At 31.7% G+C, this 20,970-nt stretch overlaps 1 protein-coding gene across 1 annotated transcript; it reads left to right on the forward strand.

Moving 5' to 3' along the window:
* Positions 1-1,192: 1,192 nt before the first annotated feature.
* On the forward strand, positions 1,193-11,522 carry LOC122598831 (protein EXPORTIN 1A-like). The gene is made up of 32 exons (XM_043771319.1): positions 1,193-1,487; positions 2,644-2,760; positions 3,003-3,095; positions 3,190-3,261; positions 3,341-3,448; positions 3,530-3,612; positions 3,705-3,843; positions 3,945-4,013; positions 4,110-4,187; positions 4,299-4,361; positions 4,463-4,507; positions 5,074-5,181; positions 5,390-5,488; positions 5,939-6,142; positions 6,221-6,280; positions 6,466-6,576; positions 6,661-6,758; positions 6,912-7,020; positions 7,182-7,247; positions 7,337-7,435; positions 7,531-7,611; positions 7,690-7,779; positions 7,962-8,047; positions 8,138-8,218; positions 8,292-8,474; positions 8,964-9,030; positions 9,154-9,264; positions 10,131-10,238; positions 10,320-10,457; positions 10,571-10,708; positions 10,814-10,918; positions 11,028-11,522. The coding sequence occupies exons 1-32, from the start codon at positions 1,389-1,391 to the stop codon at positions 11,148-11,150; spliced, it is 3,231 nt and encodes a 1,076-aa protein (XP_043627254.1). The 5' UTR covers positions 1,193-1,388; the 3' UTR covers positions 11,151-11,522.
* The last annotated feature ends 9,448 nt before the right edge of the window (positions 11,523-20,970 follow it).

A 20,970-nucleotide genomic window follows, 5' to 3' on the forward strand; every position in this document is an offset into this window, starting at 1 on the left:
CTCATTAAAGCTTATAAGTTCAATGTTAAAAATATAAGTAGATACTAAATGTTTAATTCAAATGTCAAGAATGTTAAGCTAATATAAGGAAAACTAATATAATAAAAGAACATTGGAAACATATACCCTCCTTCAGAATTTGTTGTAGTGTTTTTTGGTCTTCTCATCTTTGTCACAATTTAACACTTTAAAGCCCTTCTCTAGTTAACTCAAGATACTGTAATGTACAATTGTTCGTGTGTGAAAACTGGGCTTTGTAGATAGAAACCAATATTATTAACATTGTAAAAATAATTATTTTAGTTATTTGTTTTTTATTAATTAAATAAAATTATGTAAAAAATCAAATGATGACATCAGCAGGAGTCAATTTGATGGAATCGAACGATATGATTGGTTAATAAGATATTAGTTTTACTTTATTTTAGTATATATTAAAATAAAATAGAATTAAAATAGTACAATTATTATTAAGATGTTAATATATTTACATTAAGTTTAATGTATTTTTAATTAGTTATGTGTGTATATATATATATATGATTGAACATATTATTGGATATATATTAGTTATTATTTAATTGGATAAATATTAACTATTATTCGATTAGATATATATTAGCTATTATTATTTATTTATTGTATTAAAATTATTGGGTAAAAAGTGTAAATTTGTGATGGAAAACAAAAAAATGTAAATTAAAGTCAAAATTGAAAACAAAAGTCAACATTAAGAAATCGAGAGATGTGATTGGTCAATAAGTTATAATAAAAGATAAAGATATAAAGATAAAGATAAAGATAAAGATAAAGATTAAAATTAAGATTAAAATTATATTAAGAGTAAGATTAAGATAAAATTAAGATTAAGATAATATCACTTAACTCTGCAAATTTGTAAATCATGTTATGTGTTTGTGTTATTTATGTGGATCGCGTAAATTTCAAATGTAAATATACTTGAATATATAAATATAAACTTTATAGTGAGACATAAGATAAGCTATGTATCATATCATCTTAAATTCTTAATTAAAGTCTAAAAAAATATTGAAAATAGATATAAGAAAAAAAGAAAAGAGGAGGGAAGGGCCTCCGTTTCAAAGAAAAGTCAATCGCTCTCACTCTTTTGATTTTCTCTCTCTACCAAAAACTTCTGCTTCATTTTGAAGCTGTCTTTTATTATATTTTATTTTCTCACCTATATCTATAAATATATAAATCTCTTTTTATAGAATCCTGCATATACTCTCCCCACACCCCTTCACTTTTCCCCCCTTTATTAGGGTTTCTTCCGTACACACACACTGTTCACACACTCATAAAAACACAGTTAACACTTGTGGCTGCAAATCTAGGGTTTTATATCAACACTTGTAGTTCCGGCGATGGCGGCGGAGAAGCTTAGGGATTTAAGTCAGCCGATTGACGTTGCTTTACTTGACGCTACTGTTGCTGCTTTTTACGGCACTGGATCTAAGGATGAGGTTCATCTTCTTCTTCTAATTTCCTTTTTTTTATTTTTAATTTTTGTATATTATATGTGTATGTATAGGTGTATGTATAGGTTAGTTGATTTGTTATTGTTTTGACCTATAGATACAGTTATTATGTACTCACATTGCTTTGTTCCGTTAGTGTGAATAGAAGTGTGGAAATTATTATTATTGTTTTTTGTATGAATGATTTAGGTTTTTAGGAAGTGTTTATGAACAAATTTGTGATCTAATTGTGGTTTTGTAAGTCGTAACGGTAGCTAGTGGATGAGTTAAGTGTAGTGTTAGTGTTTATCCTTTTTTTTTCGGACTGTGTTGTAGTTTAATTAGTAGTAGGTCAGGTGAAGTTATTGATTGACTGATGAGTGACGAGATCGGGTTGCGTTCGGTATGTTGTTTGGTTTTTTAAGCGAATGAGTTGAAGTTGAAATTTGACTGTTGGTTACAAGGAGAATGTATATTATTTGACGAAGAAAAGATAACTATGTGGTGGATCATATATTTCCTTGATCGTAAAGTGTCGATTGATTTGGTTGGAAGTGCGAATGTCCTTGAGTTAAATGGTATTTAGCATTTATGCTAATTTACATACATGATAATATTTTTGGCAATCTTTAAAAATCGTGTTTGTAACCTTGGAAGGAGGAAAACATGGCAACAGATTCTTAGGAAACTTAGACTATTTTATCTATAGGCGAGGAAGCAACCACTTTTGGTGTCTTGGAAGGGTAATCTCTCCATACCAAAAGTTAACATACTTTAACCCCACTACTATCTAACAACACCAACTGGAAGAATCATAGATGGGTTTATTATGTCAATGAATAAGATTATGTATGTTAGAGACTTTCGGTAATTTGTAAAATGTCGTTAAAGACATTTCTTGTTTGCTGAGATGAACATATAAACCAAAGTTGTTTTTGAACTTCTTCCCCAATAGAAAAATTTATGCTTAGATACACTATGTCGTTCATGTTATGGGTGAAGTAACTGGTTGCATATGGATAATTGGAATATACTTGGTAATTGATGTGGAGGAATGTGCATTTTCTGATGTCTCATTTTCTAACACTCCCAGCTGATTATGTTGTTATGTTCATGCTGTTTTTAGTATGTTCTTCATCGTGCATTTTTTTTAACATTACAGAGGACCGCTGCTGATCATATATTACGTGAGTTGCAAAACAATCCAGACATGTGGCTACAAGTGGTTCACATTCTCTCCAACACACAGAGCATGAACACCAAGTTCTTTGCTTTACAGGTCAATTATTTTATAGTTTGTGATGGTACCTCTCAGAATTTTTCTTCAAATTACACGTGTGTCACAAATATTTGAGAATTTGTGGCATCCCAATTTGAATGCTTTTCGTTACTAAAGAATATATTAAAACCAAGTGTCTCGAAGGAAGTGGCTTATTGGGCATGGAGAGTGCATGCTATGTCATTTTAGTTTTCACTTTTTTAGTTGTGATGCAGACAGAATATACTTTTTTTTATCCACAGGTTCTCGAGGGTGTTATTAAATATAGATGGAATGTATTGCCTGTTGAACAACGGGATGGAATGAAAAATTACATATCTGAGGTTATTGTAAAGGTACTAGTTGCTTCACTTCATGCTTTTGGCAGTCTCTTTTTCATACATGTATATTGTATATGTTGCAATAATTGATGTATTCGGTTGTATTTAGCTTTCGAGTAACGAAGGTTCTTTTCGCCAAGAAAGGCTGTATGTTAACAAACTTAACATTATACTAGTTCAGGTGAGCTGCTGTTTGCTTTTGCTATATTAACTATTGCACTTAGAAACTATAATGTCATGACATGCATATTGATATACAGATTTTGAAGCACGAGTGGCCTGCTAGGTGGCGGAGCTTCATCCCAGACCTTGTTACAGCAGCAAAAACTAGTGAAACAATTTGTGAGAACTGTATGGCAATACTAAAAGTATGTCTGATATATTCTCACTCCCTGTGTCTTGTTGCTTTATTCTAGCATGTGGTTTGATTATCATTTATTCCTTTCCAGCTTCTAAGTGAAGAGGTATTTGACTTCTCAAGGGGTGAAATGACTCAACAGAAGATCAAGGAGCTTAAGCAATCCCTGAACAGGTATTTATGTTTTTATTCATGGTTCTAGTTTGACCATTAATTTTAAAGTCAAATTACAACAAATTGTGTACATTTATTGTGGTTGGTGACAGCGAGTTTCAACTCATTCATGAGTTATGCTTATATGTACTATCGGCGTCTCAAAGAACAGAGCTGGTCAGGGCTACACTAGCCACATTACATGCTTTCCTTTCATGGATTCCTTTAGGCTATATATTTGAATCCCCACTGGTGTGTATTTTCTGCTCGGGTTGTTATCTTCTTTATTATTTTGTTAGAGCATTTTTTTTGCATACTCATGAGATTGCAACCAATGTTACTGTATGTTACAGTTGGAGATGCTCCTTAAATATTTTCCTGTGCCATCATATCGAAATTTGACTCTTCAGTGCTTGACAGAGGTAACATTTATTTAAGGCACTAAAAAGGGGTATACGTGGCTTTTCTGATAAAGAAACTGCAATTAACCTATTTGTGCCATGCACTCATTGGCACAGGTCGCTGCCCTGAATTTTGGAGATATCTACAACGTCCAATATATTAAGATGTATACCATATTCATGGTCCAGTTGCAGGTCTGTGAGACTCATTGATATGATCTGTTGAATCGATATGTCATGTGCTTTGTTTCATCTTCATGCTTATGTCCTAATGATTCTTTTCTGTTGTGTTTGTCTATTTTACAGACTGTTCTTCCTGTCAGTACAAATATACCAGATGCATATGGAAATGGCTCCACTGAAGAGCAGGTGATTGTAGTGTTTAATAGGAAGTTTATTTTATCGACAACTTAATATAGGATTTTTAACAATCTTTAACTCGTAATCTTCGTTCTTTTCCCTGGTTTCAGGCATTTATACAGAATCTGGCATTGTTCTTCACTTCATTTTACAAGGCACGTTCCTGACTGTCAATTATTTATTTGTGCGTTCAACTGTTACTGAAGTCTGATTTTGATAGAAAAAGCTTAAGTAACTGAAGTCATAAATGAGCATCTGCTTTTTGCCAGGGTACCTATGGTCACTCATAGTTTAATTGGCTTGGTTTTTGATCAAATTTCTACAATGCCAGTTAAAAAATATGGTAGAGAGGAATATGTAAAATCAAATTCGAAGTTACGATTGTTGAGTATTGGATTAATAAGCAAAATGTCACTTTGGATCTCAATTGTGCACTAGACAAGAGGAACCCCTTTTAGGAATGTGCAATTAGTACAATTTTATATAGCTAAAGATGTGAATGCCACCCTTTCAAAGTACTCTACTATAGGAATGCACGATTAATTCAGTTTTGCGGAAGAGTGTATATAAAGGTATAATGGGGAACTTGAGTAACCAATCTGGCAGTGGACACTTTTTGGGGTAATGTAAATTTAAAATGGGGACAATATGCAAATTCATATTCACAATCTACCCAACCGATTTTGTTATTATATAAGATCTGATGTCGCTTTGCATGCAGTTTCATATCCGCATCCTGGAATCTACACAAGAGAATATATCTGCACTTTTGATGGGTCTTGAGTACCTTTTAAACATTTCCTATGTAGATGATACAGAAGTTTTCAAGGTATGATATATTGTTTATGCTTCTATAAATGAAAATGGGATGCTATATCTTCTGTTCATGGGCATTATTAGTACAATACATGATCAAGGAAATTGAAAGTTTCGTTTGTCAATATTAAGTTCTGCTCTTCTGTTAGGCTGCTTGATTGCAAGACAAAGATCCATTATTTTGAATATATCATTCTTCTTTGTCCATTGTGTTTGAACAGGTTTGCTTGGACTATTGGAATTCTTTTGTGTTAGAGCTTTTCGAGGCAAACCATAATCTTGATAACCCTGCAGCAACTGCAAGCATGATGGGACTGCAGGTATATTATGTTTTTTATAACATACTTTCTACAATTATAGATGTCACTCTGAAGGCGTATATATGAAAATGTGTTGAATTTGTGTTGGTCACGATGGGTCAAATAGATGAAATATTATAAGTTAGCTATAGAGGAATTGGGTTGACTGGTCAATTAGGTTAAAAGTATTTGGTCCGCTAAATCCTTCCTACTGAAGCCACCATTTACTTTAGTAATATAGTTATATAATCCTTTTTTTAGTCCGCTAAGTATAGAAGTATTAAATTATAATATCTGGGCAAAAGAAGTTGGTTGGTCAACCCAATCTGCTCACTACCATCTTAAAATTTACTTGTTTTTGCTATGCAAAATACCTCGGAGTTTAGTTGTTTTACTGTTTGATTTTGCTTGTACCTGTTACTTTAACTTGATTGATGTGAAATTTGGCTTCTGTTTGTTTCGAAACCTCAGAATCCAATTATTCCTGGTCTGCTTGATGGTCGCGGCACACAATTGTTGCAGAGACGACAACTCTATGCGGGATCCATGTCAAAGTTGAGACTGCTTATGATATCTCGCATGGCGAAACCTGAAGAGGTTTTAATTGTTGAAGATGAAAATGGGAATATTGTGCGTGAAACCTTAAAAGACAATGATGTCCTTATTCAGTATAAGGTAATATTACGACTTGTTTTTATGGAAAAGGACTAAACAGGTGTTCTGTGAATTTCTAAATTAAGTATTGTTTTACAGATAATGAGGGAAACACTTGTCTACTTGACGCATCTTGATCACAATGATACTGAAAAGCAGGTGTGGTCTTCAGAACTATTGTTTCTATATTTCAAGCAATTTATTCGTGCATATGGTTAATACCCATGTTCTTTATATGATTTAGACAGTTGGTTTCTTTGACCCTTCATGGTTAACTTTGCTTCCTTTTCTTTTTTTTGACTGTGTTGGGTTTTTAATCAATATTGCAACTATCTTTTTAACAGATGCTGAAGAAGCTTAGCAAACAATTGAATGGTGAGGATTGGACATGGAATAACTTGAACACACTTTGCTGGGCTATAGGCTCGATATCTGGATCCATGATGGAAGATCAGGTAAATACAATTTAACTTCTTGTGTCACTTATATTATATTAATATAATGTCACAAGTGCTGTTTTTTTTTTTGTATTTTGGCAGGAGAATAGGTTTCTTGTGATGGTTATTCGTGATTTGCTAAATCTCTGTGAAATCATAAAGGGGAAGGACAACAAAGCTGTTATTGCAAGTAATATCATGTAAGACTGATGGCTAACTAGTTGTACTTTATAATATGTTATCAATAATGTAACTGTCGATCGTTCTGTTTAAGCTACCAAGGTTGTGCTGTGAAATTGAAACACATGGAATATTTGCCTGAGTTTAATGCTTTATTCTTGATAAACTGCCAGGTATGTTGTTGGACAATATCCAAGATTTCTGAGAGCCCACTGGAAGTTTTTAAAAACGGTTGTCAACAAGTTGTTTGAGTTCATGCATGAAATTCACCCTGGTGTTCAGGTTATTAATAACTTCCATGCGCTATTTTTTTTAAATTTTAAATCTGCACCTGGTGTATAATCGTATATCGGTATTTAGCTTTCACTAACAGAATTTTTCTCAGGTTTTCTAAGTCCAATTTTTCTGTGTCATCTAACACAATTTGGTTTCCATCGTGTTAGGATATGGCATGCGACACATTCTTGAAAATTGTTCAAAAATGCAAGCGCAAGTTCGTCATATTGCAGGTAATAATGGAATGTATCTCTATCGGTTTTTTAGATGCTTATTATGTGTGATCTGCCTAGATTAGTCTGATGCAGTTTCTTTGTTTTAGGTTGGGGAGAGCGAGCCATTCGTCTCAGAACTTCTAACCACCCTTCCAACGACCATTGCAGATCTTGAGCCACATCAGATACATACATTTTATGAATCCGTAAGTCGAACCATGATGGTTTACTTATAATAATATAAGGAATGTCTCTAATCTCTAAACTTTTCATTTTTATATTGGTATATCTTTTCTGGTAGGTTGGTTATATGATACAAGCAGAACTCGAGGCCACTAAACGGGAGGAATATTTACAGAGGCTGATGAATCTTCCCAATCAAGTAGGGTTCTTCTTGAAGGCGAGTTCATTTTGAGACGACCAGAATATTATATCATATGATGAAACTTTTTTTATGCAGAAATGGTCTGAGATTATAGGACATGCACGTGGTAATGCTGATTTTTTGAAGGACCAAGATGTCATCAGGACTGTACTTAATATATTGCAGGTTTGCCACCTTTACTGAACCTAAGAGGGCTCTTATTTATTTTTAAGTTTATTTTATATACACTAGCAATCCTTATCATACATGCTGACCTGTGATGTGATGTCTGTAAAATCCATCAATTAGTGTTGGTTTTTCCTTTTTGTTATACTGCTTGGTATGTATAATACTTTTGTTGCATGCAGACAAATACAAGTGTTGCCAGTGCACTTGGAACACATTTCTTATCTCAAATTACCCTCATCTTTTTGGACATGCTTAATGTCTACAAGTATGTTTCAAACTCAAATCATGTATTGCTATACGATTAATTGTTCCCCAGTTAATGTTTGTTTTTTACCATTATTTTTGTGTTAATCAGAATGTACAGTGAGCTTATATCATCCAGCATTGCTCAAGGGGGACCCTATGCTTCTAGGACTTCTTTTGTAAAACTTTTGAGGTATAAATGTTTATGGTATATGGAAGAGTAACATGCCTAATCAGCCTTCTTATGTAGCTGTTTGCCATGACAGGTCTGTGAAGAGGGAAACACTGAAATTGATTGACACATTTCTGGATAAGGCTGAAGAACAACCACAAATAGGGAAGCAATTCGTTCCTCCAATGATGGATCCAGTGCTTGGTGATTATGCTAGAAATTTGCCTGATGCTAGAGAATCCGAAGTTTTGTCTCTCTTCGCCACAATTATTAACAAGTATGTTTCTTTTTTGCAAATTCCTGGTTCGGTTCATCATGTTTAGTAGAGTTGACAAGTTTAACCCATTCAATTGTGGATTGACGGGTTTTGTTTGCTTTTTTTCTTGAAGGGTTTCAGAAAAGAACTTCAACTTAGCTATAAATTGGTGTAGTAGGTCCAATGTCTATTTTTAATGCATACATCCTCCTAAATCATCTTTGTTCAAAGATTTAATATTTCATTGTAGTAATGGTACATTTAAATCACAGTAGATGCATTAATCGTTTATTAAGAAGTGGCCAATGTTTGTATTTTTCAATTCAACCAAACCAAGCCTGTTTTGAATGCAACAAACTTAGGCTTGTTTCAAGTTTCAACACATGCTGATTATCTAACAAGTTCATTTCGCCATCTCTTACCAATCTAAATACTACTCTGTAGTCTGAATTTTGCAAGTGGGTTATTAATTTACTGCGGTTTTTTACTTATTTTTCTACCTGTATGTAGGTACAAGGGTGCAATGATAGATGATGTTCCACGTATATTTGAAGCTGTTTTCCAGTGCACCCTTGAGGTTAGCCTATAGTTTGCTTGTTTCAGTTAATTGTTAACAAATGTCATGAGGCAGTTTACCACATGTGTTGTGCTTCTTGCTACTGTTTGTCTCATTTTTGACATACATGTACTTGTGGCGCAGATGATAACTAAGAATTTTGAAGATTACCCTGAACACCGTCTCAAGTTTTTTTCATTACTTCAAGCCATTGCAACACATTGTTTCCGAGCTTTAATCTTGTTATCACCTGAGGTTTGTTTATATAATTTTCTTCTTAGTTGATCTAATTATTTTAACCCGCTTTCATTATCATAATCTGATACGATTTGGCTACAAAAGGATTTCTAATTGTTTCTAATCAAATTTTGGATGTTCTGGTTTTGTACTCTTCTGTATGCCTGATCTAGGGAAGAAAAATTGGCGGGTCTGGCAGCTTGAGTAACTTGCAAAATTGGATAATTTTTAGTATCCAACCGAACTGGAAAGAGTTACTTTAATTTTATAGATAATTAATGTGCTAGCACCTTGTTTTCCCTTTTTTTAAGCGCTTCAGAAGGTTTTAAGCATCTATACATTTTTGGTGACTTTTTATGGAACGGCTTTTTAGTTGAAAATTTTAATTTAGATTATATGACCTAGGGATGAGCATGTGTATCTGGGTACCAATCCCGTTATCCCGGTACTGAAAACGAGTCCCAAGTACTTAGTGGTACCGGGACCGGTACAGCGGTACCCACTGTTCTTGATTTTCAGGATCAGTACCTACCCATGCTTTTGATACCGGGAAAATCCCGTAAAAGCTGACCGGTACCGTCCAGTCCTGTATTCAGGCCAATGTGCCTCATCCCTTTATGATGCGACACATCGCCATTTTTTTAGCTGCTGCCAAAACTTTGCTATGGTGTTGGGGGTTAATGTCGTAGCTAAATTATGTTAAGTATATCTAGTGTATTACTCTAAGTATGGGACTCTATCAGTTCCATCCATGCCCATCCTTATTATGTCCTGTCAAAGAAAAACCTTGTGTGAATTGAACCTATAAAATTGTCATCACTACTTGAATCTATATTTCTGTTCTAGTTAGTCTATAATTTTAACCGCCTTTTTCTACATATCAGCAATTAAAGCTTGTAATGGATTCTGTCATGTGGGCTTTCCGACACACTGAAAGAAATATTGCCGAAACGGGGCTTAATTTGCTGTTGGAGATGCTTAAGAACTTTCAGGTTGATACGTAAATCCTTGAAATCTTATACAGTTATACATTTTCTGTTTGTGATCTAAATTTTCATATCCTGACATTGCAGAATTCCGAGTTCTGTAATCAATTCTACCGGGCCTACTATGTGCTAATTGTGCAAGAAATATTTGCTGTTCTGACGGACACATTTCATAAACCTGGTTTCAAGTTGCATGTATTAGTGCTGCAGCATTTGTTCTGCCTGGTACTTCATTCTCGGCTCATTATTTTTTTATTGCTGCCTGTTTGATGAAAAGAGAAGAATTTTTTCAATACACAGGCTTGAAATACTTCACAATGTCAATATGACAATTTCAGGTGGAATCTGGTTCCTTGACTGAGCCTTTATGGGATGCCTCTACTGTTTCATATTCTTACTCAAATAATGGAATGTTTGTTCGAGAGTATACCATCAAGCTTCTGTGTGGTTCTTTTCCCAATATTTCAGCGTCGGAGGTAATTACTATAATATATAAGTACATTCTTGTCTTTTGGACCTCATTTAAATTACTTTAACAAGCGATCATCATTTGAGGACCTCATTTTATTGCTTAATAACAGGTTACTAAGTTTGTTAATGGACTGTTTGACTCGAGAGCTAACCTTTCTGCATTCAAGAACCACATAAGGGACTTCCTTGTGCAGTCTAAAGAGTTTTCAACACAGGTAAGCTTTCGATCACTCAACGTGTGCGTCAACTTAAAGACTAGGGAGTTAAAATTTGTAAATGGTTGGAAGGCAACCTAAATTTGGTGAAAAATGTATGATGTTGCAGGATAACAAGGATCTGTATGCAGAAGAAGCTGCTGATCAGAAAGAAAGAGAACGACAACGGATGCTTAGTATTCCTGGATTAATAGCACCCAATGAAATACAAGATGAGATGGTTGATTCATAAATCAATTATACGTACTAATTTCTCATGGTTATCTACTAATGGAGGGAGGGAAAGTGTGGCAAAGTTTTCCTTTGGTGTTGTGAGGTGTATCTTTAGGGCTACAAAAAGGCATTAATGGCGAGTGTAGAGAAGTGATAGTATAGATTATTCTAATGATGTAGGAATGAATATTTTGTGTGGGGAATTCTTCTTTTGACATTGTAAATTCATGACAAGAAAAGAGAATGTTAGTTGGGTATACCTGCCAACTCTTCTCTTATTGGTTCACTGTGACTGGGATTTCCAAATAGATTTAATGTATAGACTGCTAGCAAGTTTTGTTGAATTTTTCTTTTTTTAATTCAATGGTAACTACTTTCTTTAGTTGGTGAATCCCATCTTTTAATGTTCATCTATTTCGTTTTTTGTGGATATCGACTTTTGAAATTGTTCACATTTGCAAGGATAATCAAAACTCTTACCCCCAAGCCAAACATTTGTAGCAGTAAATGGCTTGATATACTGGTAGCCAATGGCATCTAATAAACTTGTGTTGGATGAACCTACTTACCTGGCTATCTTTACTAGAAAAAGCTTCCATTTATGCTATATTCAACTAGTGTCAACTGTTCGTTGAAGTGGCAATCTTGATTCCTTTATACGAGTACAAGTTTATAAACTATTGTCTTATTTAACAAGTAAAAGCTACAATCATCTGTTTCTATTGATGATTAATGAGGGTAATTATACACTTCAAGTTTTTATTAATACAAATAAAAAGCAAGAAATGAAGCTATAGTGCAGAAACTGAAAAAATGCTTGAAATCTAAGTATTTAATATAAATGTTATAATTAAAGTTTGCGATAATATGATGCAAACTATTATGGGGAAGATTCGTTATGAACACAGATTCGTTATGAACACTAGGACACGCTTGATAGAGAGAATTTCAGAGAAATAAAAAGGAACATAGATATGAAATAAGCTGAGAAATTCATTGTTTGATTATAACAAATAAATTAATTTGAAAAATCATTTCCATTGTTTGGTAAGAAAAACATAGAAATGAAAATATATTTTTCTCACAATAATATTGCTATTAACATTTTTTATTATTAGTAATACTACTTGAACTGCATTAATTAATATACATAAAATAAGATTAACTAGTTTATGTCTTCGGACTTTGCCACGGGAAACATAATGATACGTAAAACTAGTAACGTATTTAAAGTCAGTGATATGCAAAAAAGTATTTAAAAATTGGTTTTTTATTAGAGTTTTGTTAATGATAGCCCTTAGGGCTGTCAGTATTAGTTAATGTGATGCATTAAAATTTGTACTTTGTCTTGTGAAAATTCAGGGGGCGGTTATTGATATATAAAATACTACTTTTTATGCATGTAATAAGCTGTTAATGACAACCTTTAGGCTGTAATTATCATTTTCTTTTTTTATTATAGCAAAGACATTACACCATACTATTATATCTACTTTTTGGTTTGTAATTACACAACCGTTTATACTACCTTTATATTTTAAAAAAGAAATTGTACGTGCCAATTTCATGATGAGCCTATGTTATCTTAATTAATAATTAATTATAAAATAATTATGTATAAATAAAGGTAAAAAGTCTGGGAAGTTACAAGTTACAACACTTTTTCATTCTCTTTTTCTAAATTAAATACCGCTTCTTATTTTTAATACAATGGTGTATACGCGTGACTATGTGAGAGTGTGAAGTATGACTCCAATTAATCTCACCTGGCCTTCATCACACCACTTTTCCATGGGACATGCTATTGAAACCCTATTTACTAAATAAACCATATAGCATTAATTTTCAATCAAAATTTTTTTTTTCTTTATATTTTTAATGTGTTATTTAAACAAATTTTATATCAAACATTAACATTAAATTACATCATATTAGATATGCTCAAACATTGCATTTAATATATCAAATTAAAATTAGTTACAAGAAATTATTATTATTATTATTATTATTATTATTATTATTATTATTATTATTTTAAGTCATGTGAAAAATTATTGGATTGAATACAAAGCTAAGGCCAAAGCTTCCAATTTAAGAGTTTGTCGGTATGGAATTTATATACATATGTATGTATAGGTGATTAAAAGCTTTGAAAAAATTAATTGTGTTAATAGAAAAAGGACCTACTATAAGTACTCTCATATACTAAGATGCGTTAGTTTGTAAGTTTTAATTTTTTATTTCGCCTATACAACGTTTAGATTTATATGATCAACTTTTTCTACATGAAAGAGTTTTAGTCTATATATATTAGATATTTTAATGTTATTGTATTTGGTATTGTTTTTTAAATATTTCTTTATGATTTATGTTATTTTTGGATCTTTATGGAAAAAAAAAATTTATTAATAATATCACTAACACAATTATATAAAAAGAAAAAAAAATATATACAAACTATTAAATAAAAAGTTTATTAAAAGATATATATATATATTGTGTTAATGAAATAAATTTTAAAAAAAATCATTTTATGTAATAATAGTTAGAAAGAGAAAATGATAATTAATGGAGTTTATTTAATAAGATATTTAATGATTAGGAAGAAAAAAAAATATTTAATGACATAATTAATTAAATTAATAATTATATAGGTGTGTATCTAGAGTATTGGAGGTTTGTTTAGACGCTCTCCTTTTACATTTCCAAACAACCAAATAAAAAAGAACACACACTCCCGTGTTAAGAAAGAAAAAATAATACAACCCCAAATTTAATTTGGCTTGCTTGCGATGATCATCGGTTGGCGATGCTTCTCATTTCCGTAGATCTTTCAATTTCATGGTAGTCATCAGTCAATATTTAATCTTGGTGGGTGTTCACCAACGATCATTGTGGTCAAGATCTAGTCAAGCAATCATATTTGTTTGTATACCTCATGCTTCTGAAGTTGTACTCTTATCTAAATTAGTTGTCTTTCTCTTTTAATGTTTCTGTATTTAGATCGATGTTGATTTAATGAAAGTTGTTTATTTCATTTTGATAAGAAAAGAGGAAAGATAACTTTCGTGCAAAGAAAGAAGGAGATAGTAACAATGTGTTCATGAAGATGATAAGTTGTAGAAAGCCAACGGTGAAATTGTTGACAAAGAAGAGAAGAGGATGAAGTCACTAAAAAGAGTTGGGTGAACATTTTTAGAAGACAGGGATATAAAATGACTAAGAGGAAAAAGTTGGTGACAGAAACGAAAAAAGAAAATAATAAAACAGAAGGGATTGTGAGTAGGCTCAGAAACCGTCGCACGGTTTTTAATCTATATATAGGAATATACATAAAATATCATTGAGTACAGTCCCTTGAATAGTAGCGATTAATAACAATATACGTAATTTTAATTATTAATTGATGAGATAATCAATTGCTGCTGCTTCTTTATCTTTGTGTTAAATGAAGTTATGGGACCACTGTACAACACACATAGTTTGACCGACATATTTCCAAATTTCAAATTGCTCATAGATCTCTTTCTTTATGAGCTTTTTTTAGATTTCAACTTCTTTCCATTACAATATCGCGTAGAATTGTAGAAACCAAATCAAGCATGTACTTGCATAAATAAAAAGCAGAAACAATCGAACCTAACACAAATACAAGTAACAGCAGCAGCCAATCAAACAAAAAAAAAAAGTATAAACACAGACTCAACAAAAAATTCGAAACAATCTGTACAAATTCACAATCTTAACCAAAAATCAAATCAAATGTTCAAGAACAAATCAGTGAGTATTATTATTATTAGATTGTTTATAGAATTTATTATTACAATCAGAAATTAATCATCAATATGATGATTAAATACAAAATATATATATTGATATGATATATATATTTATTTATTTATATTTATTTATACAGAAAAATTATAGAGAGAATATGTATATCGAAAATAATGGCTGCAAGAATGAATGAATGATTAACCCTAAAACGGGTTATAAGACTCGTATATATACTAGTCACTTCAGCCTCTTTTTCTTTTCTTCTTCCATCTAAGCAGCCTGAACTTTGAATCTTGACAACTTCCATCCTTCTTGATTCCAGAATTGAATACTTTTAATCCTACAAATATTTTTGACACAAAATGAGTAACTTATAGATAAAAATACCTATGAACTTGTTAGTTATAACATCCCCCTCAAGTTCATGATCTAAACATGTCAAGCATACCAAATTTAATACATAGGAAGGAATGTTGCTTATAACCAAAACTCTTAGGTAAACAAGTCTGCTATATTGAGATCAGACTTAATTTTATTGGTTTTTAAAACTCCTGCACATATTTTTTCTCTAATGAAATGAAGATCAATTTCGAAATGTTTAGTCCTTTCATGAAATACTGGATTTAGAGCAATTTGCAAAGCAGCTTTGCTATCAGAAAACAGATCAACTGGCAGGGTAGTTTTAACACCAATATCATTTAAAAGATTTATAAGCCATATAATCTCACAAGTCACAACAGCCATAGCCCTATATTCAGCTTCTGCTGACGACTTGGCTACTGTGGTTTGTTTTTTAATTTTCCATGAAATCAAGATTTTTCTATAAAAAAAAAAACCAGTGTAACCAGTGATAGATCTTCTGGTACTTAAGCATCTAGCCCAGTCTGCATCAACATAACCTTTGAGAACAAGACTATCAGATTTTCTAATATGCAAACCATTACCTGGAGATGATTTGAGATATCTTAGAATTCTGAAACCAGAATTCAAATGTTACTGTGTGGGAGCATGCATAAACTGAGATAAACATTGGACTGCATAACCTATATCAGGCCTAGTTAAAATCAAGTAAATTAACTTTTGATATGCAGTAATATTTTCAAGTACTTTAGAAGAATCATTCTTGAAAGTCATATTCATCTCAAGAGGTGTGTTAATAGTTTACAACCTAATAACCCAAACTCATTTAAAAGCTCCAACACATACTTTCTTTGTGACAAACAAATACCATCATCACACTTAACAACTTCTATACCAAGACAATATTTCAAATTTCCTAAATTTTTAATTTTACATTTAGAATTTATCAAGGTTTTTACCTTTTCAACTTCAGTTTCATTGTTACCAGTCAAGACTATATCATCAACATAAACAAGCAAAGCAACAAAAGTATCATCTTTTTTCCTAGTAAATAAAGAATAATCAGATTTGTTTTGCACAAAGCCAAATTCAATTAAAGCACTACAAAGTTTAGCATTCCATTATCTAGGTGCTTGTTTTAGACCATATAATGATTTATTTAACTTACAAACCATGTTATCATTTCTATTGAAGTAACCTTAAGGAAGTTTCATATATACATCTTCAATAAGATCACCATATAAGAAAGCATTATTAACATCCATTTGATATAAGGGCCAATTATAAGAGATAGCAACAGAAAGTAAACATCTTACAGTGGCCATTTTCACAACTGGTGAAAAGGTTTCATCATAGTCAATGCCAGTTCTTTGACTAAAACCCTTAGCAACAAGTTTCGCCTTATATCTTTCTATTTCACCATTTGACTTATATTTTATTCTGTAAATCCATTTGCAATCAATAGGTTGTCTACCAGTTGGTAAAGTAGTAATAGTCCAAGTATTATTTCTGTTTAATGCTTCCATTTCCCCATTCATAGCATTAACCCAATTATTATCTTTACTAGCTTCACTAAAAGAGGAAGGTTCATAACTTTTGTTTAAAGATGTAGCAAAACAGTAAAGATCATGAGAAAGATTAGCATAATTGACAACCTTTTTTAAAGGATATTTAACTTTTCCTTCTAACTGAAAGTCTTTCAATCTATTAGGAAGTTTAGAATTCATATCAGATCGTCTAAGATTATTATCATCAATTTCAGTGTCATTTATATTTAGAAAAAGATTGTCAATATGATACTCAGAAGAACTGTTAGATGATCCCTCAGAGTTAGTATTATCATCATGACTAGTGGTTGCAGACTCAATGTCAAGACTGGTAGACCTTAAAGGACTTCCTATGTCTTGACAGAGCTCACCTCCAACTAAATCATTCTTTTTCAATCCTTCCTCATCATCATAGGGACTAGCATTCTCCTCCAGAATTGGTGTATCATATATATCAAAAAAGTTTAATTGATATAAAGAACTTTGTTTAAAATTTGACTCATTTAATTTCATAGTAAAAGGAAAAATATTTTCATAAAATTTCACATCTCTAGAAAAGAAAATCTGTTTAGACTCAAGACTAAAAAGTTTGTAACCTTTCTTTGAGTTAGAATAGCCAATCATAACACTTTTTTTTGCCCTAGATTCAAATTTATCAGAAATATTTAATTTTGTTGCAAAACATAGACAACCAAAGACTCTTAGATGACTTAAAGAAGGTTCAGAACCATACACCAATTGAAAAAGAGTTTTGCCATTTAAAATAGAGGAAGGAGTCCTATTAATAAGATAAGTAGCAGTTAACACACAATCACTCCATAGATATAAAGGTATTCCCCCCTGAAACATAAGAGACCTAGCAACATTAAGAAGGTGTCTATGTTTCCTTTCAACAATTCCATTTCGTTGAGGTGTATAAGGTATAGATGTTTGATGCACAATTCCTTTAGAGGTGAATAGATTAAAGACATTTTTATTAACAAACTCATAACCATTGTCACTTCTAACAATTTTAACTTTATGTTCAAATTGAGTTTCAAGTAAGTTAATAAAAGCAGATAAATGAGAAAATACTTCAAGTTTACTTTTCATCATAAAAGTCTATACAGCCCTTGTAAAATCATCTACAATAGTTAAGAAATATTTAAAACCTTCTTTCTTTGAATTTTATAAGGTCCCCACACATCCAAATGAATTAAATCTCCTAGCCTTTTAGTTTTATGTTCACTTAAAGAAAAAGGTTGTCTGGTTTGTTTAGCTTTGTGACAGACATCACAAGGACCTATATTGCCTTTAGGAATATTAAGTTTTTTTTTTTTTTTTTATCAAAGATAGACAAAGCTTGATTAGCAGGGTGTCCAAGTCTAGAATGCCATAAGAGTTTAGATACAGAAGGAGCAGACACAGAGTTACATACCACAGAAGAACAGTTAGAAAATCATCATGAAAAACATATAAACCACCTTGTTCACTACCAGCCCCCAAAAGATTCTTTTGATGTAAATCTTGAATATAACACTTAGCAGGATCAAATCCTATGAACAAATTATTATCTCTAGACAACTTATGAACAGACATCAAGTTCACACAATATTCTGAAACAACCAAGACATCATATAATACAATACCATTTTTAAGAACCATATTACCAATTTTTTGAACAATAGCAGAAGTGCCATTTGGATGACCAATGTTAAGTTGTAGATCAGAAATATCAACAACATCAGTTAAATATTTATCAGAAATTGTCATATGTTGATTTGCTCCAGAATCTATGATCTCTTTAATAATAGCTTTTAACAATGTAGAATTACAATTCATAAACCAAGAATTACTGCATAAAGGAAGACCATTAATACCTGCCATATTAGCATGCATACCAGAAGAAGATCCAGATTTGACATCTAAAAGACTTAACAACTTAGAAATTTGATCAGAAGTCAAAGCAGGAATAGAACTAGAATCAGACACATTCACAGAAGGTTGGGAAGTATTTGGTTTGGAACAAGAAGAATCAACATGAACATTATTATTTGAAAACTTATTAAACTGATTTGAAGTCTTTTTGTTCACAAGTTGAAAACATTTTTCAATTGTATGACCAATTCTGTGACAATGTGTACATTGTAAATTAGGATTTGGAGGTCTATAAGTTATGGTATTATTATCAAAAGTTCTTTTAGATTCAAAATTGTTGTCAAAACTTTTCTGAGAATCAAAAGGAGGTCTATAAATACCAGTTTTAGCATTGGAATTCTTAGAAAAATTTGTTTTAGCAATAAAGGCACTTGCAGTATTGGTAGATTTATCATTTACCCCTGCCCTGTGTGATTCTTCTCTTGAGATAATAGCATAAGCAGTTTTAACAGAAGGCAAAGGTTCTTTAGTCAGAATATTAGATCTAACACCCATGTAAATATCATCTAATCCCATCAAGAATTGCATTAATCTCATCATATTAGTATGACTCTTAACAGTAGTAGCAGCAGAACAAGTATACATAAGCAAAGTAGCCATAGAGTCGTATTGTCTCCACAAGGATGTCAAATTATGATAATATTCAGACAGAGCAGCACCATTTTGAATGAATGAATTATTTTATGATGCAGATTGAATATTACAGAGCCATCTAACTTGTCATAAGTGTCTTTAAGTTCTTGCCAGACAATAGCAACATTTTTCAAAAAAATTTGTCCTAAATACAATTCTTGAGACACACAACCAAGTATCCAGTTAAGCACCACAGCATTACATCTATCCCATTGACTTCCTAATACAGGATTATCAATAGATTTCAAGCAAGTACCATCAATAAATCCAATTTTATTCTTAGTTTGCAGAGAAAGTTCCATAGCACATGACCACACTTTGTAATTATCAGTTCCTAACAATTTAAAACCAATCAAAAGTGTGCTCACAGTGTCACTAGCATGTAGATACAAAGGATCACCAAAATCCAATTTACCAATCCTAGTTTCGGGTTCATTAAAGAAATCAGAATGTTCGGAATGATAATCTTCATTATTATTGTTGTTGTTGTTGTTGTTATTGTTCTTATTATTATTATTATTATTATTATTATTATTATTATTATTATTATTATTATTATTATTATTATTATTATTATTATTATTATTATTATTATTATTATTAGCATCCATAGCAAACAAACAGAACATATATCACAGAGATATCAAATATGCAATAGAAAGAACAAGTAAGATAACCAAATAAACAACAAATTCAGACAAGAGATACAATCAGATCAATCAACTATAGCAGCAAAAACATACACAATTAAACAGATAAGTAGATTGAATATATATATATATATATATATATATATATATAATTTCTAGAAAATATTCTTAGATTTTACACAAACGCCAGTGACAGGATTCCTATCCTTTCAAGAAGGTAGGTCAAGTATTAACGCAGGTGTTTTTATGAGAAATAAGATAAAAAAAATTATTAAAAAAATTATATATAAAATAGAGATAGAGAAAAAAGATAACAATACAGTGCTATCGGTTGAAGGAAGAGGAATCCGAATTAACTCTTGATTCACTTAGTCAAGAGATTAATCAGGATCTAAACATACAAACCCTAAAAATTAGGGAAAATAATCAGAATCAGCAGCGGAAGAATATAGATCGGATTTCCAGAAGAAACCCTAACCCGAATCGAACGAATTAACCCAAAATCAAAATCTAGGGTTCCACAACTGAATTCGCCCTAGAGCCGATGAAATTAAATCAAGAATCGAAACAATCAACACTGGAATCGATGTTGTGGCTCTGATACCATGTACAAATTCACAATCTTAACCAAAAATCAAATCAAATGTTCAAGAACAAATCAATGAGTATTATTCTTATTAGATTGTTTATAGAATTTATTATTACAATCAGAAATTAATCATCAATACGATCATTAAATACAGAATATATATATATACAGAAAATTATAGAGAGAATATGTATATCGAAAATAATGGCTGCAAGAATGAATGAATGATTAACCCTAAAACGGGTTATAAGACTCGTATATATACTAGTCACTTCAGCCCCTTCTTCTTTTCTTCTTCCATCTAAGCAGCCTGAACTTTGAATCTTGACAACTTCAGTCCTTCTTGATTCCAGAATTGAATACTTT

This window comes from Erigeron canadensis, chromosome 1, assembly GCF_010389155.1.
Source record: "Erigeron canadensis isolate Cc75 chromosome 1, C_canadensis_v1, whole genome shotgun sequence".
Taxonomy (NCBI): domain Eukaryota; kingdom Viridiplantae; phylum Streptophyta; class Magnoliopsida; order Asterales; family Asteraceae; genus Erigeron; species Erigeron canadensis.